The sequence below is a fragment of the Pelophylax lessonae genome (genome assembly GCF_965119305.1).
Source record: "Pelophylax lessonae genome assembly, chromosome: 4".
Lineage (NCBI taxonomy): Eukaryota > Metazoa > Chordata > Amphibia > Anura > Ranidae > Pelophylax > Pelophylax lessonae.
Window position 1 is genome coordinate 352,464,635 of NC_138771.1, and position 25,006 is coordinate 352,489,640.

Genomic DNA, 25,006 nt, shown 5'->3' on the forward strand with positions numbered 1-25,006 from the left:
AGGGACAAAGGTCTGAAATGCAGGTCTTCTCTCTAGGAACAATGTTCAGCCCTGTCTAGCCACAGCCTTCCAGTGCTACTGCTAGGGCTGGACATTGCCCCTGTCCATCCCAGATGCACTAAAACACTGGGAGGGATGCCGTGTCCCGTAAAGCCTAGTTTGCAAGGGGCCTTAAAGTATAACTAAAGTAAAAACTTCACTTTAGTTCAGTATAAAGAGGGATTAGCACATCTTTCAAGTTTTTATTGCGGTCTCCATTAGGGAGATTCACCCTATTAGTCCCCTATCACAGAAAGTGAAAGAAAATCCTAAAGTTTGGATTGTCTCTGAAACAGGAATAAAGGGGAAATCTTCCAATATAGAAACTAGTTATGGTGACCCTAGTAACAACAGGGGGTTTCCTCATTTTGTAGGATCTCCTTTCACTTTAAAAAAAATCCATCTAAATGGGGATTCGAATGGCAAAATCTGACAGGGGTTAAAAGCCTCCCTTACTCTCTCCCTTTAGTGCCACTTTAAAGCATAGGCACAGTTGAGTACTGCATGTAAAAAAACAGGGCAGCCCAACACATAACAGTGCAAAACTATAAAGAATATCAATCATTACAATCAGTCTCCAGATATACTGGTTGTGCTTGCAGTGTTTTAAAAGTAAACTGTGCTAAAAGTAAAAGTCAAACCGACCAACTCCTAACATGCTTACAGTAAACAATAAAGACAACATACATGTAGCTTCTTCAGTTTTGGAGACTGCCATCTGTTACTTGTCTTTTGATCAACAAATATGGTGAAAAGCCTTCAGCCGAAACGGTGGATAGTGGTTTATAGCAGACTGTGGTCCACAACAGGATTTTGGAACACAGACCTTTTTATTTTAAAACTCTATATACTATATACTTTTTTGGTGATATGGGCCCTTTAAAAAGTTCTGCACTTAATTCACAAAAGCCTTATGACAGTTTCCTTAAGAGTTCCAATTCTAGACAGATTTAGGTAGTCCCTACTTTTACTTAAAGTATATGTTGTTACAGCTGTTTTGCAACTAAACCGGTGGTTAATAAAACCAACTCTATGTTGGTGTACTCAGAGCCTGTTTGAGATGAGAAGTTCCTTCCTGCTCGAGACTTGTGGGTTTCCGATGTCCCACCAACCAGTGATGCATCCTTGACCCCAAATCAGCTGCTGGCTTGGAGATTTCCTGGCCAACAGCCGATTGTAAACATAGGGGCTGGGGATACTGGCTGATGTCATTAGCCCAATATGGCAATGGCCATTTTTGGTCAATATTGAGAATAGGATGGTCTTTGCTTGCTAGGACACTGTTGGATGCACAGCTGACAGCAATCTAGCAAACAAGGACACTGTGAAGTCCAAGGGGTGAACATGCACAGGAGATGGAGTGTCCAGTATGACCCTCTAACCATGCCTCCTTGAGATAAACTCATATATCGGTTTTCAACAGATACATGAATCTGTTGCAGACATTGACATTTGTCGCATGAAAGCAAGACACAATTTTAAAGAGTGTTTATGGCACACTTAACAAAATCCAGAGTTTAAATCTGGAATGGCAAAAGTGAAATAATATAATTATGGTAAAAAAACTTGGTTTTATTATGTTGAAATAAATTGCCATTCTGCTTATAAGGCCAGATTTCACACTAAACCACGTAGACCAGAGTCTGTTATTATCTGTCCAGGCTTCCAATATCATGTATGACCACAAATTACCAAACTTACCCCCCCCCCCCAACCTGGCTCTTTTTTTAATATTGTTTTTATTAAGGGACAATAAAAGAACCCAGTGTTATAATAAGACTAGTTATAATACAAAGTTAAACTACTTGCAGAGGGGACTAATCAAAGCCTGTAAGGTTTACTTTTGCCAGCTTTGTCACATTGGGGAGATTTACCTTCACTACCTGTCCCATAGCCAAAGAAGAATTGGGAAGAATCCCTGCAAATTAAGGGCATTTCTTGGAGACCCCTAGGTCACCAGAATTAGTGTGCCCATTGAAAGATTGCTGTATTTATTTTCTGGGGACAATCCAACATTTGTCATTTATTTTACTTTCATTTGTCTCGTTTACCATTTCATTAACATGGTAAACCGGACAAATAGGGAGGGTAAATCTCCCTAACGGGAATAGACTGAAATACAAATCCGACAGGGGTTCTAATCCCTCTCCACTCTATCCAGCTAAGGCCACTCGGTTAGAGTTTGCGACACCAGGGCAATGGTGAATACCTGCCTTCGTGCCGAACCAGCCAAAGTGTATATATTGCGGGTCACAGCCTCCACCTTCCTGTCAGCCGGTCCCTAAAGGCCGGGGACTCTTCAACAGGAATCATGGTTGCCTTGTTCAATCCGGAAACCGGAGGGTCCACCACCGGTGGAACAGTCCACTTTTTAAGGGACTCCTCATAGGGGTAACGCCTAGTAAATCGCTTAGGGACCCCAAGGGGATGCTTTGGTCGTCCCCACTCTTTAGCAACAATTCTGTCAAAATAAGCGGGGAAAGGAGACTGCTCTAGATGGCTTGTGAGCGCCAAAGGCATCCTGTGCTGCAGCTGCGCCCTCCATCTTCAAGGTCTCACATATGGCGCTTTTCCACTGCATGGAACCATACCGGTTCGGCACGCTTTTGTGCTTTTCCACTGCTGGTACCGCATGGTATAGGGTCGGAACGGTTCGGTACGGTATAGGTTTGCTTTTCCACTGCATGGAACCGAACGGTACGGTATAGTACGGCTCTGAAAAAACAGTACCTACTCGATTGTGGTTCCAACAGGTACCAAACTGGTACCATATCCCACAATCCTTTGCATGCAGTCACTACTAGCCACCGATTGGTCAGAGAATCCCACCCACCCCGTTGTTATGCCACCCACTTAACTTAGTACTACTTTAGTGGAAAAGCAAACCTATACCGTACCGTACCGAACCGTTCCGACACTATACCATGCGGTACCAGCAGTGGAAAAGCAAACCGGGCCAAGCAGGGCCGAGTAGAGCTGAGCCGGTACTTGCAGTGGAAAAGTGCCATTACAGAAACAATCAGTGCTTCCACCAGCACCTTTTCTTGCGTGGTTTCAGATATGGAGGAATCATCCTCACTATCTGAGGATTACAGGCGCGTGGTCGCAGACCCAGCAGGATGACCCACGTCCACGGCAGCCAAATCAAATTTAGGATCTGAGGAGACAGATGAGGCAGGGGAAGGCGGTGGGCGCATAGTGCTAGCACGTCGCCAGAAAAAAGCCACCTCAACCCTGGGCACAACATGGGTACAACCCCAACACCCCCCCCCCCCCGCCTGCACAGCCGATAATCCGATCCCCGGCGGTGCACCCCTTCAGCCCCCATCGTCAACATAGAGCCCTGCCCCCACCCCAGGAGGTGGACCAGACCACCCACACAGCCACAGCATAAATGAAGGGAGAGTAGGATGGGGCACAGATGAAAGGGGGTGCCTGACGGGAAGGAGGGAAACCCGGGGGTCCGACTGTCCCAAGAAGAGGGCCACGTCCACCCCAAAACCCTCCAGGGGGAGAGGGGGGGCAGCTACTCACCATACCAGGAAAACCGCTCCAGACAGAACCCCTCGCCATCTAAATGGGAGGGCTATCGGCCAGGAGGAACGCTGCGACTCAGCCGAGACCCAGTCGTATGCAAACTTGCAAGGCATTTAACTCGCAGGCCAGCCCCCCATCCAGTGGGTCTATGTCGCGGCTGACCTAGTGCGAGCAGAGGTCTGCGCGAGCTCGCTGGCCAAACTGGGGTGACCACTGAATCTAGATGAACCAACCTGTCGCCCAGTCCAGCAGTTGATTGTAGATCTCACAGGGAAAAAACAGGAGAAAAAATGTATCTAAAAGGAAAAAATGTTGCCAGGACCAGAGATCCCAGCAAGGAACTAGGTCCTTTCTCCTGACTAGGTAGGGGGAGGGAGTATACACCCTGGGATTGCCCATAGGCATAGCCAGATTATTTTTCTGCCTAGTGTCCTACTTCTGTAGGGGGCAGTATAACGCAGTGGTTATGAAGATCAGGAGCTGTGTCTGTCAATGAACGAAAAAGAAAGCCATTTTTTTTTTTTTTTTATAATTCTGACAAAGAGCATTTTACAGCAAATGCAGAACTCAAACTCTGTTCTGTGGACACACAGCTAAATCTTTATAGGAGGTCAGATTTAGCAAAGCGACCATAGTAATCTCTATAGCAACATGAGGGCTTGGCAGTGTCACACTGCACTTTGCAAAGCCATTTGATTTACCTTTGAACAGATGGAGCATGCTCGGTGAAGCATGTCTGAAATTCATTTTATTATGTTGTGTAAACTTGACACTAATCCAATGGACATGCCATATTACCCAGGTGCCCTTTCCCTGTCACTATGGCAAAATAATCTATCCTACTTTTAAAAAACCCCATAACATTCCGCACTTCGATGCAGAGGGACTAAGAAACACCCAGAGTCCGTTCATGTGGGTTTTTTTGTTTTATCTCTTGCCATGTGCTTGGTTTTTAAAATGTAACATTTTCATAAACACCAAGCACCAAGAGACAGGCAGGAAAAAAACAGAAAGTTGCCTTTCCAAGTGGGTGGACCTCAACTTAGTAAAGAAAATGAAGTGACAGAGCCCATTAGGATTTAGCAGGGCAAAACTGAAAGGGAAACAAAAACTGAATTTTTCTCTTCTATAGCCTATGAATACTAATCATTTCAGTTTATTTAGGGTGGCCTGCCACCTAGTGGACAAAGGGCCATGGTGCAAAAAAGAAAGCAATGATTTGTGAAAAATAAAAGATTGCTTATATAGAGGGTATGTTGATCTGACGTGACCTCTAATGACCATTTTACCTGACATCATGCACACGTTTATTCCATCAACTTCACAGTGCTAACTTTGCAATGAAAAAACATACAAAAGTATATAAAGTATATTTACTTTTATTTATGTCCCTTCACTTCCTCAAAATTGTCTGAATTGGCTTTCCGATAGGAGTTAACCACTTTAGCTCGAGACCCTTTCTGACACTTTTGTTTACAATCAGTATTTTTTGTGAACAATTTTTTTTTGTCAAACGGTATTTGTGTAACAGTTTTTCTAATGAAATCTTTGGAAAAAAATACACTTTTTTGAATTTTAACCACTTCAGGACCAGGCCTATTTGTGACATGTTGTTTACAAGTTTAAAAAATTATTTTTTGCTAGAAAATTACTTAGAAGTGAACCCCCAAACATGATTATATATATATATATATATATATATATATATATATATATATATATTTTTTAGCAGAGACCCTAGAGAATAAAATTGAGATAATTGCAATGCTTTATGTCACACGATATTTGCACAGCGGTCTTACAAACACATTTTTTTTTTTTTTAAAAAAATACACTTTTTTGAATAAAAAAAATAAGAAAACAGTAAAAATAACTTTTTTTTCTATAATGTGAAAGATAAGTTTACGCCGAGTAAATTGATATCCATTATGTCATGCTTTAAAATTGTGCACACTCGCGGAACGGCAACAAACTTTGGTACTTAAAAATCTCCATAGGAGACGCGTCAACATTTCTACAGGTTACCAGTTTAGAGTTACCTAGGAGGTCTAGTGCTAGAACTATTTCTCTCGTTCTAACGATCGCGGCGATACTTCACATGTGTGGTTTGAACACTATTTACATATGTGGGCATGACTTGCGTATGCGCTCGCTTCTGCGCGCGAGCTTGGAGAGACAGGGTGCTTTAAATTGCTTTATTTTTCTTATTTATTTCACTTTTTATTTTTTTTTTACTGTCCCTTAAAAAAATTGGATTTTTGACTTACTGTAAAATCTATTTCTCTAATGCTCATTGATGGACACAGCTTCAGATCTTCATAACCATTGAGTTATACTGCCCCCTACAGGAGTAGGACACTAGGCATAAATAAAGTCTGGCTACGCCCATGGGCAGTCCAAGGGGGGTATACTTCCTCTCTCTGCTATAAGCACTCAGTTTAGTTTCAAGCAGTGTCAGAAGAATTTCAACTACACAGAGGGGTGGGTACTGTGTCCGTCAATGAACATCAGAGAAATTGATTTTACGATAAGTCAAAAATCCCATTTTCTCCCTTCGTTCATTGACAGACACAGCTTCAGATCTTCATAACAGTTGGGATGACCCAAACATGAGGGGTGGGAACAGCAAAAAAAAAGTCCCAAGGCTAAGTAGTAGCCAACCAGGCAAAGTAGCTCAACCGAAACAACTGGAGCCCACCAGAAAAAAAACAATACACCCTTGAAGAGGATCAGGTCCTCTCAACAGCAGCCTGCAAAACCCTGCAGCCAAAAGAAGCTTCCGCAGATGCCAACACATCCACTTTATAAAACTTTGTGAAAGTGTGCACCGACGACTAAGTGGCTGCCTTGCACTGATGCCTGATGACGGAAAGCCCAGGAGGCACTAACCTGACCCTTGATGGAATAGGCTTGAATCACTGTCTGTCTGAACCATCTGGAAATAGTTGCAGAGGAAGCAGACAACCCTTTACGAGGACCATCCGTAAACACAAAGAGAGAGTCCGACTTCCTGAAAGACTCCGTAGCTGCCAGGTACACCCTAATTGCCCGGACCACATTGGAAGCATGCAAGGCAATTTCTTTCGGATGTTTAGGTCTGGGACACAGGGAAGGCAACACAATGTCTTCATTCAAATGAAAATCAGAGACAACCTTTGGAAGGAAAGACGGACAGGGATGAAGAATCACTAGGTAAGGTGAACGACAGGATAACGCCATCAGCTCCAACCCCCTGCACGCAGAGGTTATAGCCACCAAAAAGGCAACCTTATGGGACAGTGTAAGCAGGGGAATCTTCCGAAGATTCTCAAAGGGGGGCTATTGGAGTACCGAAAGCACCAAATTGAGGTCCCAAGGTGGCAACGGAGCCCGCACTGGAGGAACCAGATGTCGGACACCCTAAAGAAAGGTATGCACCAGGGAGGGTGTGGCCAAAGGTCATTGGAAAAAGACCGCCAAAGCCAGCACCTGGCCCTTGATACAACTCAAGGCCAATTTCTGTTCAACCCCCTGTTAAAGGAAGGTCAAGATCCAAGCCACCGAGAAGGAGCGGGGATGAACCCCAAGAGACACCACGCAATGTACGTCTTCCACGTACAATGGTAGATCCTCCTAGCTTTTAGCAGTGTAGCTAAACTATCCTTTAGCACCAAAAAAGACCTCAGATCTCACATTTACACTTAAAAGCTATAAAAAAAAAAATTAAAAAGTGTTTTTTTTTTATTCCAAAAATAAAACATTTGGCACTTTAAGGGCACTTTAAGGCCGTTTGGCAGAAGTGACGTTTGACGTTGCTCCAGTCCTCCAAGGGCATAGAGTTGAGTGGGGGCCATTTTGCCCTCACTCAACTTTCTGCCCAGCAACACGGGATCGGATTGTTTTCCCCGTTACCAACTGCTCTGGTAAGCAGGGAAAACTACCGGAAATTGGCAGTAGGGGGGTGGGCACCTCTCCTGCCACCCATAAAAGAGATCCAGTGGCGAATCCCTTGCTGGGACCACTTTTATATGAAAGAGGACCGCTGGCTATTTGCTGCCATAACTCCGGTATTTAATGTCAAAGTAGCAATGTAAATACACGGCGGGCGGGCGGTCCGGAAGTAGTTAAGGCAAAAAAAACACAATGCATAGCCTAATTTTCGCTGAAAATCTTAAAGATGATGTTATGACCCCAAATCCCTCATCTGCCCATAAAAGCGTTGGATCACACCAAGATCTGTGTGATCAAATGTTTTTCATTTGCTTAAAATGGCACCACTGATATCCAGGTAACCCAAGTGAAGTAACGTCATTGCTTCCAGGTTACTATATCATAGAAACAGACAAAGCAGATCCGGTCTTTGTTGGGCTCTATGATCAGCCAGCTGAAGTACCGGCTGGTCGATCGGAACTCCCAGGGGGGAAGGGAGATCCCGGTACAGCCACGGAAAGTGCCCCTCGCTGCATTTAAAAGCAATCCACCAGCTAGATAGCTAGTTAGATTACTTATTGTATATTTTAAACTGATAAAATGTAAAGGCCTATCTCTGGAGAAAGTAGAAAACCTCCCTTGCAGTGGAGCTGTCCCTGTATTGCAAGGGTGAAATGGTTGTTTAGGTCAACTGGAAAAGCACTTTTACTTCTTTTCTCTGCTCTTCTGGCACCCATTGTTCGGAGCCTCTGTACTATCTGATGTTAGTACAGCAATCTCCCATGCTGTTCTATTGTGGTCTGACCCGGGGGGGGGGGGGGGGGGGGGCGTTCAGGAAACACTTACGCATGCGCAGTGAAGCCAATGTAAATATCTACTAAATGGCGTATGTTTAGTAGACATTTAGGGCACCTACAGGTAAGACGACTTCTACAACATAAGCTTACCTGTAGGTATAAGTTTAACCACCTCCCAACTGATGCATGTATATGCGTCTTAGTAGAAAAGTGGTTATACCAGTATCATGGTTGCAGCCATGAATCTATACAAAGTACAAGCGATCTGAGCGGCTATAACGTCCCCCCCCCCCCCCCAACTCCCACCCTGCTGCCTCCTTTCCTAGGCCCTCCTGTCCCAGCAGGGAGCCCGGGACCAATGCCACCTGTCACATCAGATTTCACTGTGAGGAGTAGAAGGAACGGCTTCTGTGATGTCACAAACCAAAAGCGATAAGGATTTAATCACTAACAGTTTTGGTTTGCCTATTTATAAGCCGTTACTTGCATGTAAAGCTGCCAATCAATCTCTCCATTGAAACGTATTACTATTTGACGATTTATGTACTTCTTCAGGATGTGTACCTACCCCTTTTTCTGTTTATTCGTATTCTGTATTTTTCAAAAAAAAATTAATGACGATCTCTCCATAAAGAGGACCTGTCACGGCCCATGCTATCACAAGGGATGTTGTGCAATAAAGTTCAATAAATTAAAAAAAATTAAAAAAGGCAGTGTAAAATAAAATAAATAAATCATTTTAAAGCGCCCCAGTCCCCCCATGCTCATGTGCAAATGTGAATGTGAATGTAGGTCCCGCACATACATAAACAGTGATCATACCATACATGAGGGATCGTTGCGAATGTCAAAGAGCAATAATTCTAACACAAGACCTTCTGTGCAACTCTAAACTGGTAAACTACAAAGGTTTTAAAGCGTTACCAATGGAGATTTTTAGAACGAACAGTTTATCGCCATACACAATTTTAAAGCATGACCTATCTATTTATGCAGTGTAACATCTTTAATGTTACAAAAAAATAAAATGTTGCATTATGTTGTGTTTGGGTACACTAAAATGTATTAAAGTTTATTTTTTCTGAAAATTTGCATTTGATAAACCATTATACAAATATCCTGGCATAAATATTGCAGCACCCACCGTTTTATGCTTCAGAAAATTTATATTGTTGGGGGTTCTTAGTAAAATTTAGCAAAAATAAGAATTGCCCTGGTTTTGAAGTGGGTACAATTAGAGTTTACTACCATTTTAGGGACATTTGGTGGGCTTCATCTAAATACTTTGGGTGTGTATGATATGCCCAGTCTCTACTCCTCCGTGCAAAGCTTTCTCCAGTGCAAAGCGAATGCTGCAGTTCATGTAGCAGGGCTCTTCTTCAATCTGGGAGTGTTCTCCCCACACAAAGTGTAAAAAGCTAGTGTGAATTAGTGAAAGGCCCCTTTCACACATATGGACCGTTCATTTCATCAGTTCAGTCACATCAAAATGGATTAAGTATTTGTCCTTTTTTCATCTGTTTTTTTTTACCTCCACTACCAATGCAAAAACTGATGAACAAACGGACCGTTTGTCAGTTTAAATCCGTTTTTCAACCGATCCGTTTTTTTAAACGGAAGAAAAATAGGGCTTTCATCCGTTCAAAAAAACGGATATTGACGGAAGCGGATGTAAATGGATGATCATCCGTTGTCATCCGTTTTTTCCATAGGAATGCATTGATATCCGTTTTTCATCTGTCAACGAATGGATGAAAAACGGACAAACGGTCCGTATGTGTGAAAGGAGCCAAAGTGTTATCCCATTGTGCAGAGAATGGATACTGCTCTTGCTGACAGTTTGTCACACACAAAGATCAAGGGTGTCGGTCATATACTGTACATATGGGTCTGGAGTTAAAGTTTGTGGAGAAAACTGTATTGATCCAAAGCATCCGTTCCATTGTTCTATTAAAATGTAACAAAACTAGGCTACTTACTGGTTCCCGGCCATCCATAGCTTCCATCCACAGCCTTCTGTCTTCTTCTGAAAGAGCCTGCATAGTTATTACAGTTGGCCTAAAACAAAAATATAAATAACTGTAGTTACTTTGCCATAGGTTATAGCTGTGGCAGAGAATGACTAGTGACTGTTTAACTGTGGAGTAACAATTTACAGTAGGTCATCCAGTTATTAGTTCTACACATTGCCATTTAATAAATTAGCTTGATGTGCACTTTCCATGCATTCACATGCATAGCTGCTGCAATGCACTAATATAACATTAACAATCAATGATTATTACTAATAGTTTATGTGAAAAACAACTTGGTAACAGATTTATATCCAGATTAACTGCATTTTTCTACACCTATGTTAAAGATACTTGTGAAAGAAGAATATAGGAGTAAAAAAAAAAAAAAGTTTTCCCTTCAGTTCCAGCCTGATACAGAGAACGCATGTTAAAAATAATAATTTAGAGGGTTTAACAGTTTTCAAAGGAGACAAGATAAATAGTCGGGCTGTATTTTGAATAAATTGCTTACATAAAAGAATGCAAATTGGAAGCTGGACCTTAAGAAAAAAAACTGCTACATTGGAAAAGTTCCTTTGGTTATTGGAAGTGTTTGCCTTCCTTCTTCCTTCAAATGTTCTTGCAAAGGTGACAAGGGGGAGCACAGACTTAAACTTCCAGCTTATAAAATCTCAGCCTCTTTATTCACTTGCTGGCTAGGTCTTTTCTGCAACTTTTTGTTTACAAGTTAAAATTAGTATTTTTTGCTAGAAAATTAATACAACCTCCATTTTTTTGTATAATGTGAAAGATGATGTTATGCTGAGTAAATAGATACCTAACATGTTATGCTTTAAAATTGCGCACACTCTTGGAATGGCAACAAACTACGGTCCTTAAAAATCTCCATGGGTGATGCTTTAAAACATTTTTACAGGTTAGCTGTTTAGAGTTACAGAGGAGGTCCAGTGCTACAGTTATTGCTGTCCCTCTAATGATTGCGGCGATACCTCACATGTGTGGTTTGAACTCCGTCTACAAATGTGACACAACTTACGAATGCGTTTGTTACTGCGCGCGAGCACTGAGGGACAGGGCGCTTTAATTTTTTTTTTTTTTATTATTATTTATTTTACCTTTTGTTTTTACACTGTCCCTCTGGTTTTTTTTATGTTTTTTTTTTAGCACTTTTATTCCTATAACAAGGAGTGTTAACATCCCTTGTAATAGAAATAAGCAGGACACATCCTCTTTATTGAGAGTTCTGGGATCAAAAGACCCCAGATCTTTTATTTACCTTTAAAAGCAAAAGAAAAAAAAAATAATAATGTTTGACACTTTGATTAAAAAAAAAAAAAAAAATCATCACTTTAAGCCCGAGAACTGGAAGTGACAACGGAAGTCGCTTCGGTCCTCCAGGAAATCTCTGAAGACTAAATGGATTGATGTCCACCTGATGTCCAGTCTACACTTCCTTACTAACCAGTGACGTCACTTCCAGCGATTCAGTGAAACGCACGTCGGCTGACTTCTCGGAGCGTTTAGAGAGGAGTGAGTCCATTACATGGTTGAGGAAAGAGGATGCAATTGATATGCGATATGAGCTGGTGCCGGTCAGGGCACATTCTATGTAAGCCTAACTGGTGATGTATGTGTGTGGTGGCATTTTATTATTTAATAAAACAGTGTTGCAGTATTATGGGTGTCTCTGTTTTACCTCCAAATAATCAACATCGGCCATCCAAGAGGGAATAGACAGGTGCAGACCCATCCTGGTGTTCTGATTGCTGATAAGGCTCTATGGTCCCTGGGCCTACTGGTGAGCAGATTTGGGAGTCTTATCACGAGGTGGAGCACTTGAATCAAAATAAGAAGGCATGGTGTGGGTGACACTACCATGCCTGCCATCAGCCTTCTCATTACCACTTTAACAGTACCCCTCCTTCACCACTCTGCCTGCACTCCCCTTCTCCCCATCATGTCTGAAACCTCCCCACCACTGCACCTTTAGGTCACCCCCTCGCTCTCCAACTACTACAGCTAACCCACATTCTCCTCCACCCACACCACACCTGTGCACCAACCCACACTCTCTCAACACTGCACCTAACCCCCATTCTCTCACTACTTTTACCGCAGGCCCCAAATTACCTTGCCACTGCGCCAATGCCAACCTCTGTGCTTGCTGCCAGCGAACTGACCCTATGCCTCAGCACTCACTGCCATTGTACCATTGAACACTCCTGTGCATTCCACCACTACAATGATTCCCTCTTCCGTATTAAGCCACTTCAACAAACAAGCACACTTTTGCTAGTCTATAATAAAGACAAGCTCTTTTTTTCTCGAAAATGGGGGGAAGTGTCATTTATTGTAGACCAATACAAAATATTACAACCAAATTTCTGTCATACTTTTTGTCATTGCTTCTTTCACATTTGTGAAATTATATTGCATTTGTGTTTTTTTTTTTTTTTTTTTTTTAATAAATAGGGGCATGTATAGGAGGGAAGTAGGGATTTTATACAGGAAAAAAAAAATATATTACAAAAGAAATTGCAGGTTCTGTCAGAAGATTTCTGCTGCTATTGCTTGAGATTGAAAAATAAAAAAAGGAACATCTCCTTGTCTGCTATGAGCAAACCCAATAATTTTCCTTTGTGACAGAACCTCCAAATGAACACTCTGGTTTCAAGACCCTATTCAAAGTGTTACTTATCTGACTAGTCAAACCATTTCATAGTTGAAGTCTAGATATACACCGTAATTGCACAAATTACTGTATGCTTTGTACATACCTTCACTTATTTTTATACACATACATTAATAATGCAAATAAAGTAATGATGAAGGTATTCCCATATCAGAATTAAAGTGTATTAAACCAATTTTCTTCTACTTTTGGAAAGCTTTGGGGAAGATTAGAAGTCCGGTCTAGTTTTGAGATTTAGGCCCCATGCACACAAGACGTTTTTGCAGCTGCTGTTAGCGTCAGATGTTTTTTTTTTTGCAGCTGCAGAACGCCCATCCTTGTTATTCTATGGCCTCATGCACACATAAGTGGCATAGGCCTTTAATAGCTGCAAAAAAAAAACCAGGACCAGTGCATTCTGGAGTTGCAGCGTCAAGCTGTAAAAACATCTGACGCTGCTGAAGGCTGAATAACGTTGCTTAACGTGCGTTAAGCCACATTATACTTTTTTTTTTTCCAATGAAAATCAATGGTTCCCTATGGGAGCCTATTGATTTGAATGGAAGGCGCATCGCAAGTCGGATCAGGATGATCCGACTTGCTGTGCGACTTGCGCTGTGAGAATCTTGAGGGGGAACTACACGCCAAAATGGGGAAAAAAAACGGTGTGGGGGGTCCCCCCCCCCCCCCCAGGTTCCAAACAAGGCCCTTCGGGTCTGGTATGTATTTTGAGGGTAGCCCCACGCTGAAAAAACGGCATGGGGTCCCCCCAAAATCCACACCAGACCCTTATCCGAGCATGCAGCCCGGCAGGCCAGGAAAGGGGAGGGGAGGGGACGAGCGAGCGGCCCCACCCCTCCTGGACCATACTAGGCCACATGCCGTCAACATGGGGGGTGTGGGTGCTTTGGGGCAGGGGGGGCTCTGCACCCCCCACCCCAAAGCACCTTGCCCCCATGTTGATGAGGACAAGGGCCTCTTCCCGACAACCCTGGCCGGTAGTTGAAGGGGTCTGCGGGGAGGGGGCTTATTGGAATCTGGAAGCCCCCTGTAACAAGGGGGGCCCCCCAGATCCCGGACCCCCTCCCTATGTGAATGGGTATGGGGTACACTGTACCCCTACCCATTCACCCCATAAAAGGCAGTGTATGTAAATAATGACAGGAGACGTTTTGAAAAGTTTAAAAATCTTCATCCGGTCTTCTCCGCTCTATTCTTCTCCTCTCCGCTCTTTTGCCCTCCGCTCTTCTGCTCTTTTGCCCTCTGCTCTTCTTCTTCCTCCGGTCCTCCTCCGACGCTGTCTCCGGTAATTATGCCGGTCTCCGGTCTATGCAGCTTATTATATAGCCATTAGGGGCATGGCCTCCCTGTGACGTCATCAGGAGGCCCCGCCCCTTGTGTCACATATGACATCAAGGACTAGGGACAAAGTGAGGGGGGGGCAGGGAGATTTTTATGGTACCGTAGAAATAAACCTATAATATTATTGTATTAAAAACATGATTCACAATTAAAAACAGTGTGTGTAGATTACATCTACATTAACATTTGTAATGGACAAAAATGTTGTTTCACATAAAACAGAGCAGATGACTACAGCATGGTCCTGCCCAACATGTTTCGCGGTTCTGTACCGCTTCTTCAAGAGCATAGATCTTAAGGGGACCAAATCATCCTACAAACACAAAAATCATTATACAAACTATAGTAGCATTGATTTTATATATATATATATATATATATATATATATATGAATCATAAAGTGGTACTTGCATGACAAATAGGAAATGGTTAACCCTGAAAAAAACAGTTTACCAAGATGGAACGGCAGAAGAAACGATATTTCCCCCGGGGACGAATGCAGGAATGGGATATATTAAGTAAAGCGGATAGTACAGTATAAAAGATAGGTTTAATAAGATTTAATAAGATTATTAAACCCTATATTTTATACAATATACTATATTTGTCGTGCAAGTACCACTTTATGATTCATATATATAAAACCAATGCTATTATATCTTGTATAATGATTTTTGTGTTTGTAGGATGATTTGGTCCCCTTAAGATCTATGCTCCTGAAGAAGCGGTACACAACCGCAAAACATGCTGTAGTCATATGCTATGTTTTATGTGAAACTAATTTTTGGCCATTACAAATGTTAATGTAATTGCAATCTACATACAGTGTTTTTAATTGTGAATCATGTTTGTAATACAATAAAGGAAAACATTTTATACAAGATTATATGTATATTTCTAGGCTACCATAAAAATCCCCCTGGCCCTTCCCTCCCTTTGTCCCCAGTTCTTTCCCCCTTTCCCATTTGTCCTGGCCGTTTGGTTCCTTTCCTTTCAGGCCTCAGCAAATAGTGTCCCTACTCTAACAAAATGAACTGCGATGAGGGTACCTACTAGCTACATTTTATAATAGCACAAACACAATCGCCTTTTTATAAGTGGTTAATGATGCTTTTTTGAAGCTTTAATGAAGCTTGGCAAATGCCCTGTGTGTCTGTGTTGATTTCCTTTTTTTTTTTTATAGGGGCCCAGTAGAACCCCTGGTCAGCAGATACCCAACTCATTAGTACCCTTGTTCAGCAGATCACGTGTGTGTGTGTGTGTGTGTGTGTGTGTGTGTGTGTGTGTGTGTGTGTATGTATATTATATATATACACACTGCATTTATTTCCAATATATTATTTTCCTCAGTAGTACACATATTTTGAAAATGAAATCCATTGGTGGCTCCATTAGCTTTAAATCTGGATGGAAAGATACGCCTTTTGGTTTCCCAGCGCTTTCTGGGATATCGCAAACATGCAATACCTTCAAAACTAAGCTAGAGCTCAATAAAAGCCTCTCAAAAGTTGCAGGGGATTAAAGCATTGTGAGACTTCTATGGAGGCTTCGGAGAAGCTTTGAAGCCCCAAGAAAGCGACATGGGGTATACTTTTTAAAGAGAACAAAAGAAAAGCAAAAGCATTGTGTAAACAGGACTGTAAGCTAACCATTTTATTTAGTGACAGGAACTTTGATTGGCATTCAGAGCCCTTTAAAAAAAAGTGTGTCTGAAGCAAGTGTAAATAAGCCCTTACAGTTGAACTGCATCAGTTAGTGTAAATGCAGAATAGCAGGCACCATCAGGTGATATGGCATTCCTAAAGTATAAGTTAAGGCAAAACTTTTTTTTTTTTTTTTTTTTTGTTTAGTATTGGGTAGAGTGGAGAGGGATTACAATGCTTTTCAGTTTTTATAGTGGTCTGTGCCCCCTTTAAGGAGATTTACCCTATTTTGGGTAAATCTTCCAATGGGGACACTAGTTCTGGTGACCTGGGGGCCCCCCAAGGAATTCCCTTTATTAGCAGGAATTTCCTGTCATTTCCTGCTTGGCTATGGGACAGGATGTGAAGGGAAATCTCCACAATGGGACACAGTTAGTGAAAAAAAAATCTGACAGGGGTTTCAAACCAATCCAATATGAAAAATTAAGTTTTGCCTATAGCTCTACTTTAGGGTTAATATACAGATTTCTCCCCAAGGTGCTTGTCTTGTTCAAAATGCAGGTATACAAATTTTCTGCATTAGGGTTATGGTAATTTCAGGGATTCATTTAAAAGTTTTTACAAATTAGAGTACACCGTATTAGAGTGTTTTATGACAGCACCAAGGCAAAGAGGTGGAAACCGCAATTGGGCCTGGCAAAAAATGTCAGAAGGGATGGAAAAAAATGGGAGAAAACAAAACATCAAAGTCAGGTGAAAGTGGCAGTAAAGAACCTTAGGTGTATTTAGTTTTTATAGGCCAGTTCCCGGCAAACTCTACATTTTGGAGCAGACTGCAGAGGCCACTTTGATCTCTGGCAGCCCACTGTACAGTCCATCTAAATACACTACCTAATCACTGAGTGGTGACAGATCATGTGACCGGACCGTGGGGCTGAAAAGCCATTGGCTTTCGCTACCGTCAATCACAGCCTGTGAGGAGGGAACTAGCGGTGGGGTGTCTTATGGACACACAGAGCAGGGCTGGGGAGCAAGCATGCACAAGTGCTCCATAGCAAGGGGCTTGATTTGGGGGCACTCCGAAAGGAGGAGGAGTCAGGAGCACCGTCAGGGGACCCGAGAAGAGGAGGATTAGGGCTGCTTTGTGCAAAGCCATTGCACAGAGCAGGTAAGTATGACATGTTTGTTTTTTGTTTTTTTACCTTTAGTAGCATTTAAAAGAGTAGTATGGACTTTTTTTTGCACATTTATACTTACCTAGGTGGATGCAGCATCTGTTCCCCGCCAGCTCTGAAAATGAGAACCAAGCGATCTAACACTGCCATTGCTCGGTTCTAACAACTCCCTGAGCAGAGAACAGTCAGGTCAGTCAGCATCTGTGCACCCCCCCCCCCCTTCTCACTGGAGCACTGGGCTGTGGAGGAGGCAGGAGAGCGGCCAGCTCAGACTCTCAGCAGCTTGCTGAGAGGCTGAGCCAGGTGCCGGTCCAAGCAAGTGGGCGGATCCTGACTTCATTTTTGCGGTCTTGCCCGAGCCTGTACCGGCTCTGTGACGTCAGCCCTTTGTCTGCTAAAAATGGGTCACAGGAGTGCAGAAGGAGCTGCACTCCTGTGATACACAGGAGTACAACAGGCAAACAAACTTTGGCTCTACTTCTCCCTTAACCACTTGCCGTCTGAGTACGGTAGTACTACTGCGGCAAAGTGGTTCGTTATCGTCTGACGACGTAGTATTAACGTCGTCAGACACTCCCCCTTCTGGGCGTTTTCATTCACAGCGGGAGTCGGGCCAGGGGAGGAGCAGCGGCGATCGCCGCTGCTCTGCCCCGATCGCCGGGGATCTAGTGTGGAGATCCGCCCGCCTGTGTAAACACAAGCGGGCGGATCTCCATAGTGACAGGGAGTGACAGATCGGACTGTTCAGCATAGCTGGACATCCGATCTGTCCTTGTCTCACTCAGTCACCTCCCCCCCTACACGTCAGTAAGCACCAGGCATACATTAACCCCTCCCTCTCCAATAAAATTAACCCCTTCCCTGCCAGTGTCATTTTTACAGTAACAGTGCATATATATAGCACTGATTACTGCAGTAATGTCACTGGTACCCCCAAAAGTGTCAAAAATGTCAGTCAAGGGTCCGATCTGTCCGCTGCAATGTCGCAGTCCCACAAAAAAAAAAAATCGCAGATCGCCGCCATTACGCGTTAAAAAAAAAAAAACACCAAAAATGACAGAAATCTTTCCCTTTGTTAGTAAACGCAATAACTTTTGCGCAAACCAATCAAAATACGCTTATTGCGATTTTTTTTTACCAAACATAGGTAGCAGAAAACAAATTGGCCAAAAAATTTTAAAAAAATTGGTTTTTACATCTTTTTTGGGGGGAATTTCATATAAAAAAATGTTAAAAATATTGTTATTTTTTCAAAATAAACGCTCTTTTTTTGTTTATAGCGCAAAAAGTAAAAATCGCACAGGTGATCAAATACCACCAAAAGAAAGCTCTGTTTGTGGGAAAAAAAGGACGTAAATTTCGTTTGGGTACGGCGTCGCACGACCGCGCAATTGTCAGTTGAAGTCGCACAGCGCCGAATCGCAAAAAGTGGCCTGGACGGAAGACAGCAAAATCCTCCGGTGGTAAAGTGGTTAAGATTAGTTAGGTAAAACCCAGAATTCCACCCTTACAAAATACACTAAAACTTTTATTATTTTAAAACAAGGGTAAAGCTTCTCTAGACCACTCCTAAGTACCATAGATGCTGTTATAGTAAAGCATACTTGTCTTTTTGAAAAGGGAATTAGTAAGGTCCAGGGACAAGCAAGTCTGAGTTTTATCTTTGTAGAGAAAGCAATGATCTATAACTAATACAAACAGCCTTCAATTACTGCTGTCTATAAAGGTACATTTTCTGAATAAAGCGGTGTAGAAGGACATTGATTTATGGGTGCATGACTATCTAATTTGTCAGCTCTTCTTTTCTCCATTTTGTCACCTCTGAATCTCAGCTTATGAATGAACTGACTGTTATATGATTAGAAATAAGCATCTGCTAAGTGTGCCCTGGAGCTGAAAGCAACAGGTCAGAGGGAAGAAATGAAGGCAGGATTGCACACAATGGTTCACATCTCTTACATCTTTCGTTTTCCAGTGGCATGGCTGCGGACAATAGCACTTACTAGGAAGACATCAGAAAACGTAATTTATTTTGTAACAGACTGCTACCCATCAGACATTCTGAAAATTGCTGGGAAGGTACTAACTGAAAAAGGACACTACCATCATACAAGAAAATATTGTGGTACGAGGTTAGTCTTGCATTTACTGTGTCTGGAAAAATATTACACATTTCATATTTCATTGTCTGTTATACAACCCAGACCAGCAAGTGTAAAATAAAAAAAAAAAAAAAGCACATCAAAATCTTGATTCCATAATCTCCTATTAAATTAATTACATAATTATGATGAATCACATGTTAACCATACCATGGGAATTTCACAGAACTTCAAAGTTCAAATATTTGAACTAACTTTTTGCTGTACAAAAATAACAAGCGACACTGAGAACTGCAGATTCAGTTTCCCTGTCTCAGTAGGGTTATTTTTTGTATTTATTTTATTTTATTTTTTAATTTTGGTTGAGTAGTTATGTGATTGTATTGTACTGCAATGATTACGGAAGGCATGCCTATACAGTAGTTAGAGTACAAAGTCCGCCAGTATAAAGGTAGATAACAAAAAATGTTATGACCGATCAGAACCAGGGAAAGTGACACTAGCTAGTCTGACCTGTTTAATGTATATTTTAGGTCTAGATGCCAAGGTTAGTGCATTTCCAACAGAGTAGGGGAGCACAGTTTATGAAAATGAGTGTTGTTCACGTCTAATCATTTCAAGCTGAAATGTTTGTTCACCAATGAAAAATTTTGCATACGGACAATATTTCAGTGGACTGATTTAGAGCATATGAATGTCCTTTTGTGCTGGACCCACAGCTGGTGGATACAATACCTTCGCTAGCTGAGGTTGATTGATATACATGTTTTGGGATTTAGATTGAAATTGGGCATGTTTGAACTCATCAACATACTGGTCTTCTTTATATACAGTGCCTTGCGAAAGTATTCGGCCCCCCTTGAACTTTGCGACCTTTTGCCACATTTCAGGCTTCAAACATAAAGATATAAAACTGTAATTTTTGGGAAGAACCAACAACAAGCGGGACACAATCATGAAGTGGAACGAAATTTATTGGATATTTCAAACTTTGTTAAATAAAAAACTGAAAAATTGGGTGTGCAAAATTATTCAGCCCCTTTACTTTCAGTGCAGCAAACTCTCTCCAAAAGTTCAGGGAGGATCTCTGAAAGATCCAATGTTGACCTAAATGACTAATGATGATACGTAGAATCCACCTGTGTGTAATCAAGTCTCCGTATAAATGCACCTGCACTGTGATAGTTTCAGAGGTCTGTTTAAAGCGCAGATAGCATCATGAAGAACAGGGAACACACCAGGCAGGTCCGAGATACTGTTGTGGAGAAGTTTAAAGCCGGATTTGGATACAAAAAGATTTCCCAAGCTTTAAACATCCCAAGGAGCACTGTGCAAGCGATGATATTGAAATGGAAGGAGTATCAGACCACTGCAAATCTACGAAGACCTGGCCGTCCCTCTAAACTTTCAGCTCATACAAGGAGAAGACTGATCAGAGATGCAGCCAAGAGGCCCATGATCACTCTGGATGAACTGCAGAGATCTACAGCTGAGGTGAGAGACTCTGTCCATAGGACAACAATCAGTCGTATACTGCACAAATCTGGCCTTTATGGAAGAGTGGCAAGAAGAAAGCCATTTCTTAAAGATATCCATAAAAAGTGTTGTTTAAAGATTGCCACAAGCCACCTGGGAGACACACCAAACATGTGGAAGAAGGTGCTCTGGTCAGATGAAACCAAAATCGAACTTTTTGGCAACAATGCAAAACGTTATGTTTGGCGTAACAGCAACACAGCTTATCACCCTGAACACACCATCGCCACTGTCAAACACGGTGGTGGCAGCATCATGGTTTTGGCCTGCTTTTCTTCAGCAGGGACAGGGGAGATGGTTAAAATTGATGGGAAGATGGATGGAGCCAAATACAGGACCATTCTGAAAGAAAACCTGATGGAGTCTGCAAAAGACCTGAGACTGGGACGGAGATTTGTCTTCCAACAAGACAATGATCCAAAACAAAGCAAAATCTACAATGGAATGGTTCACAAATAAACATATCCAGGTGTTAGAATGGCCAAGTTAAAGTCCAGACCTGAATCCAATCGAGAATCTGTGGAAAGAACTGAAAACTGCTGTTCACAAACGCTCTCCATCCAACCTCACTGAGCTCGAGCTGTTTTGCAAGGAGGAATGGGCAAAAATGTCAGTCTCTCGAAAAAAACTGCAAAACTAATAGAGACATACCCCAAGCGACTTACAGCTGTAATCGCAGCAAAAGGTGGCGCTACAAAGTATTAACTTAAGGGGGCTGAATCATTTTGCACGCCCAATTTTTCAGTTTTTTATTTGTTAAAAAAGTTTGAAATATCCGACAGATTTCGTTCCACTTCATGATTGTGTCCCACTTGTGCTTGATTCTTCACAAAAAATTACAGTTTTATATTTTTATGTTTGAAGCCTGAAATGTGGCAAAAGGTCGCAAAGTTCAAGGGGGCCGAATACTTTCGCAAGACACTGTACTTGTATGGGTTATGTTTTGTATCCTTTAAAAACCTTAATAAAAATCTACTGAAAGAGAAATTGGGCACATTTAGGTATTTGTATTTCTATTGTGTATACAATAGGGGGAATTGGAAGTGTGGGAGCGCACAGTCACATGGAAGGGTATAGTTTGTTCATGTGAAGAGTAGTATATGATTTCAGAATTTTTGCACAATACTTGTTATATTTTGTGATATACAGGCAGTCCCAGGGTTGCAAACAAAATAGGTTCTGTAGGTTTGGTCTTAAGTTGAATTTGTATGCAAGTTGGAACAGGTACATTTTTTTAGTGTAACTCTGTAAAAACTATTTTTCAGACGGGGCTCCTGTGACCGGGTTAAGGCTCCTGTGTCCTGGTTAGGAGGTCTTATGTTTAGCCTTTGGTTATTTTCCCCACCCCTCATTTTCCTTTTGGCACTGCTTTTGGATGTCCCAGTAGTTATGATTTATGGAGTGCTGTGTCCGTTGATGAACGGAAGAGAAAATGGGATTTTTGTACTTACCGTAAAATCCATTTCTCTGAGTTCATCGATGGACACAGCATCCAACCCTCTATGGAGTTCTGATACTGCTTGCTAATAAACTGATTACCTAGAGCAGAGAGGGGAGTTATATACCAAGCTGAGGAAGGCCCATGGCCCATTGTTCTGCCTAGTCCTACTCCTGGAAGAAGCAATATAACCCAGTAGTTATGGTTTATGGAGTGCCGTGTCCGTCGAACTTCGAGAAATACGTTTAAAGAAAAACACCCATCAAGAGGGAACAGCCCCTCTTAAACAGCAGCCTGCAAATCTTTGCGGCCAAAAGAAGCATCCGCAGATGCCAAAGTATCTACCTCATAGAATTTTGTGAAAATATGCACCGACGACCAAGTGGCCGCCTTGCAATATTGATGCCCGATGATGGAAGGCCCAAGAAGCACTCAGCATTCGAGTAGAATGTGCCGTGACAGGGAAAGGTGGAACCTGACCTTTAATGGAATAGGACTCAGTCTCCGTCTGTCTGATCCATCTGGAGATGGTAGCCGAAGAAGTGGCCAGCCCTTTTCTTGGTCCATCCGTAACCACAAAAAGCGAGTCTGACCTCCGAAAGGACTCCCTAGCTGCCAGATACACCAGAATCGCACAAACCACATCCAAGGTACGCAAAGCAAATTCCTTGGGATAAGCCGGCTTGGGACACAAGGAGGGCAACACAATGTCCTCATTCAAATGCAAGTCAGAGACAACTTTAGGCAGGAATGACGGACAGGGACAAAGAACTTCTTTATCACTATGGACCACTAAATAGGGACTGTGACAGGATAATGCCCCCAATTCCGATACCCTGAGGGCCGAGGTAATAACTACCAAGAATGTCACCCTCTGGGATAATGTAGGCAAGGGAATCTCCTGAATATTCTCAAATGGAGGTTTCTGGAGAACCAAAAGTGCTATATTTAAATCAGATGGTGGCAAAAGGGATTGTACAAGTGGAGCCACATGTCAAACCCCCTGAATGAAGGTATGAACTAAAGACTGCGTGGCTCGGGGTCACTAAAAAAAAAAAAAGATTACCAGGAGAGACACCTGGCCCATGATCGTACTCAAGGCCAACTTCTGATCAATACCCTGTTGAAGAAAGGTTAAGATTCGAGCAACAGAAAAGGATTGAGGATGAGCGCCAATCGACTCACACCAAGAAATGTATGCTTTCCACGTACAATGGTATAGCTTGCTGGAAGACTACTTCCTCATCTTCATCATAGTAGGGATCACTGATCCAGACAGACGTTTATCCCTCAGTACCTGGCTTTTAATAACGAAGCCATTAAAACCAACGACTGTAAATTAGGATGGTAGATCAGCTCTTGCGACAACTGGTCCTCTCTGAGATGAAGCCCCCAAGGGACATTTACAGCCACCAGACTGATAGGAAGTTCCTCGCCCTTGATTTCTCACAGGAATTGCGTTAGAAGCCTGAGCAGAAGATGATACTGGCCTTACCGTGGCCCGTGGACGCCTGTGGCGTCTGCCAGAAGAACTCGTGATCTCGCCACGAACCTCGGTATCCTTCTGTGGAGTTGAACCTGCTAAAGGAGCTGCACGTAGGACTGTGCAAACAGAACTGTCCTGAAGGTGGATACCACCAGACTCAGAAACCTGTATGCATAATGGGAGAGAACTATCTGTGTGACAGCAGCTGGTGAATCACGGCCTGTAGTTTCTGAAGTTTGCCCAGAGCAAGGACCACCCTGGTCATAATTAGTATCAGACCTAGGCAAATCAATTCCCTGGACAAGGTATGGGGGAACCTTTGGTAGTTCGGACATAACCTGAACCTTTGCAGGAATTAAATCTGCACAAGGAAACGCAGGACCTAAAAAAACCTGAAAAGGACAAGCTTTGTCCCCCTTTCTGGGTATCCCCAAAAGAATCATTTCGTAGATCCTCTTGACGCTCATGAAGGAGGTCCACGAGGCCGGAAACCAGCGAAGATGTCCCCCCCACCCCAATAACGGGTGAGGGCAGACCTTCATGCTGAAGGCTAACCAGACCAAGGATACTTGCAACTCCCCGGGGAAGATTTGAAAGATCCATTTCCCTTATTCTCCATCCCAGAAGCAGAAAATAATTTTCTATGTGCAACGAGGCTCCTTCCCTTCCCATATTCTATGGCAGGAAGGTACTCTTCCTCCCCAGGGATACCCTTAAATGATGTCATCCAGGTTAGCCCCAAACATTGATCGCCTTGAAAAGGCAGATCAATGAGAGCTTTCTTAGAGGCTTAGTCTACAGACCAACTCTTAAGCCACAGCACACGTCTTATCACCACCGCTGAAACAGAAAGTGTGGACAGCACCGGAGCTGTTTTCAAAGCTGCATCACAAATAAATTGCAGTCCATGGACCAACTAGTCTGCTAAATCAACATAAGCAGCGGGGACCTGCTCACCCCCCAGGCGCTGGCGAAAAAGCTTGGCCCATTCAGTTAGGCTCTGAGACACCAGGGCTGAGGCAAAGACTGGCCGCAATGTCAAACCAGCCATAGTAAGCACCCTGTCAGCCGGGTCATTACAGGACAGGGATTCCTCTACTGGGACCATGGTAAAGGAAACACCTTTGGAACGTGAGGTGACTTATGCGTACCAAACGACACAGCGATGTCCCTGACTACATTAGCCAGATTCTCAATTTTTAATGTCTCACGCACTGCTTTTTCATTCCCTGCTGCAACCATGGAGGAATCATCCTCACTATCTGATGGATCTGGGGGTGTGATATTAGGTCTCC

General features: G+C 42.7%; 1 protein-coding gene across 3 annotated transcripts in view; it reads right to left on the minus strand.

Annotated features, from left to right (window-relative positions):
• Nucleotides 1-25,006, minus strand: part of ARHGAP26 (Rho GTPase activating protein 26) — a 771,897-nt gene that overhangs the window by 495,153 nt on the left and 251,738 nt on the right. For all 3 annotated transcript variants that reach the window (XM_082255674.1, XM_082255673.1, XM_082255672.1), the window contains exon 11: nucleotides 10,262-10,340. In XM_082255674.1, coding sequence (XP_082111800.1) covers nucleotides 10,262-10,340 — 79 coding nt within the window. The remainder of the gene's footprint in view (nucleotides 1-10,261; nucleotides 10,341-25,006) is intronic.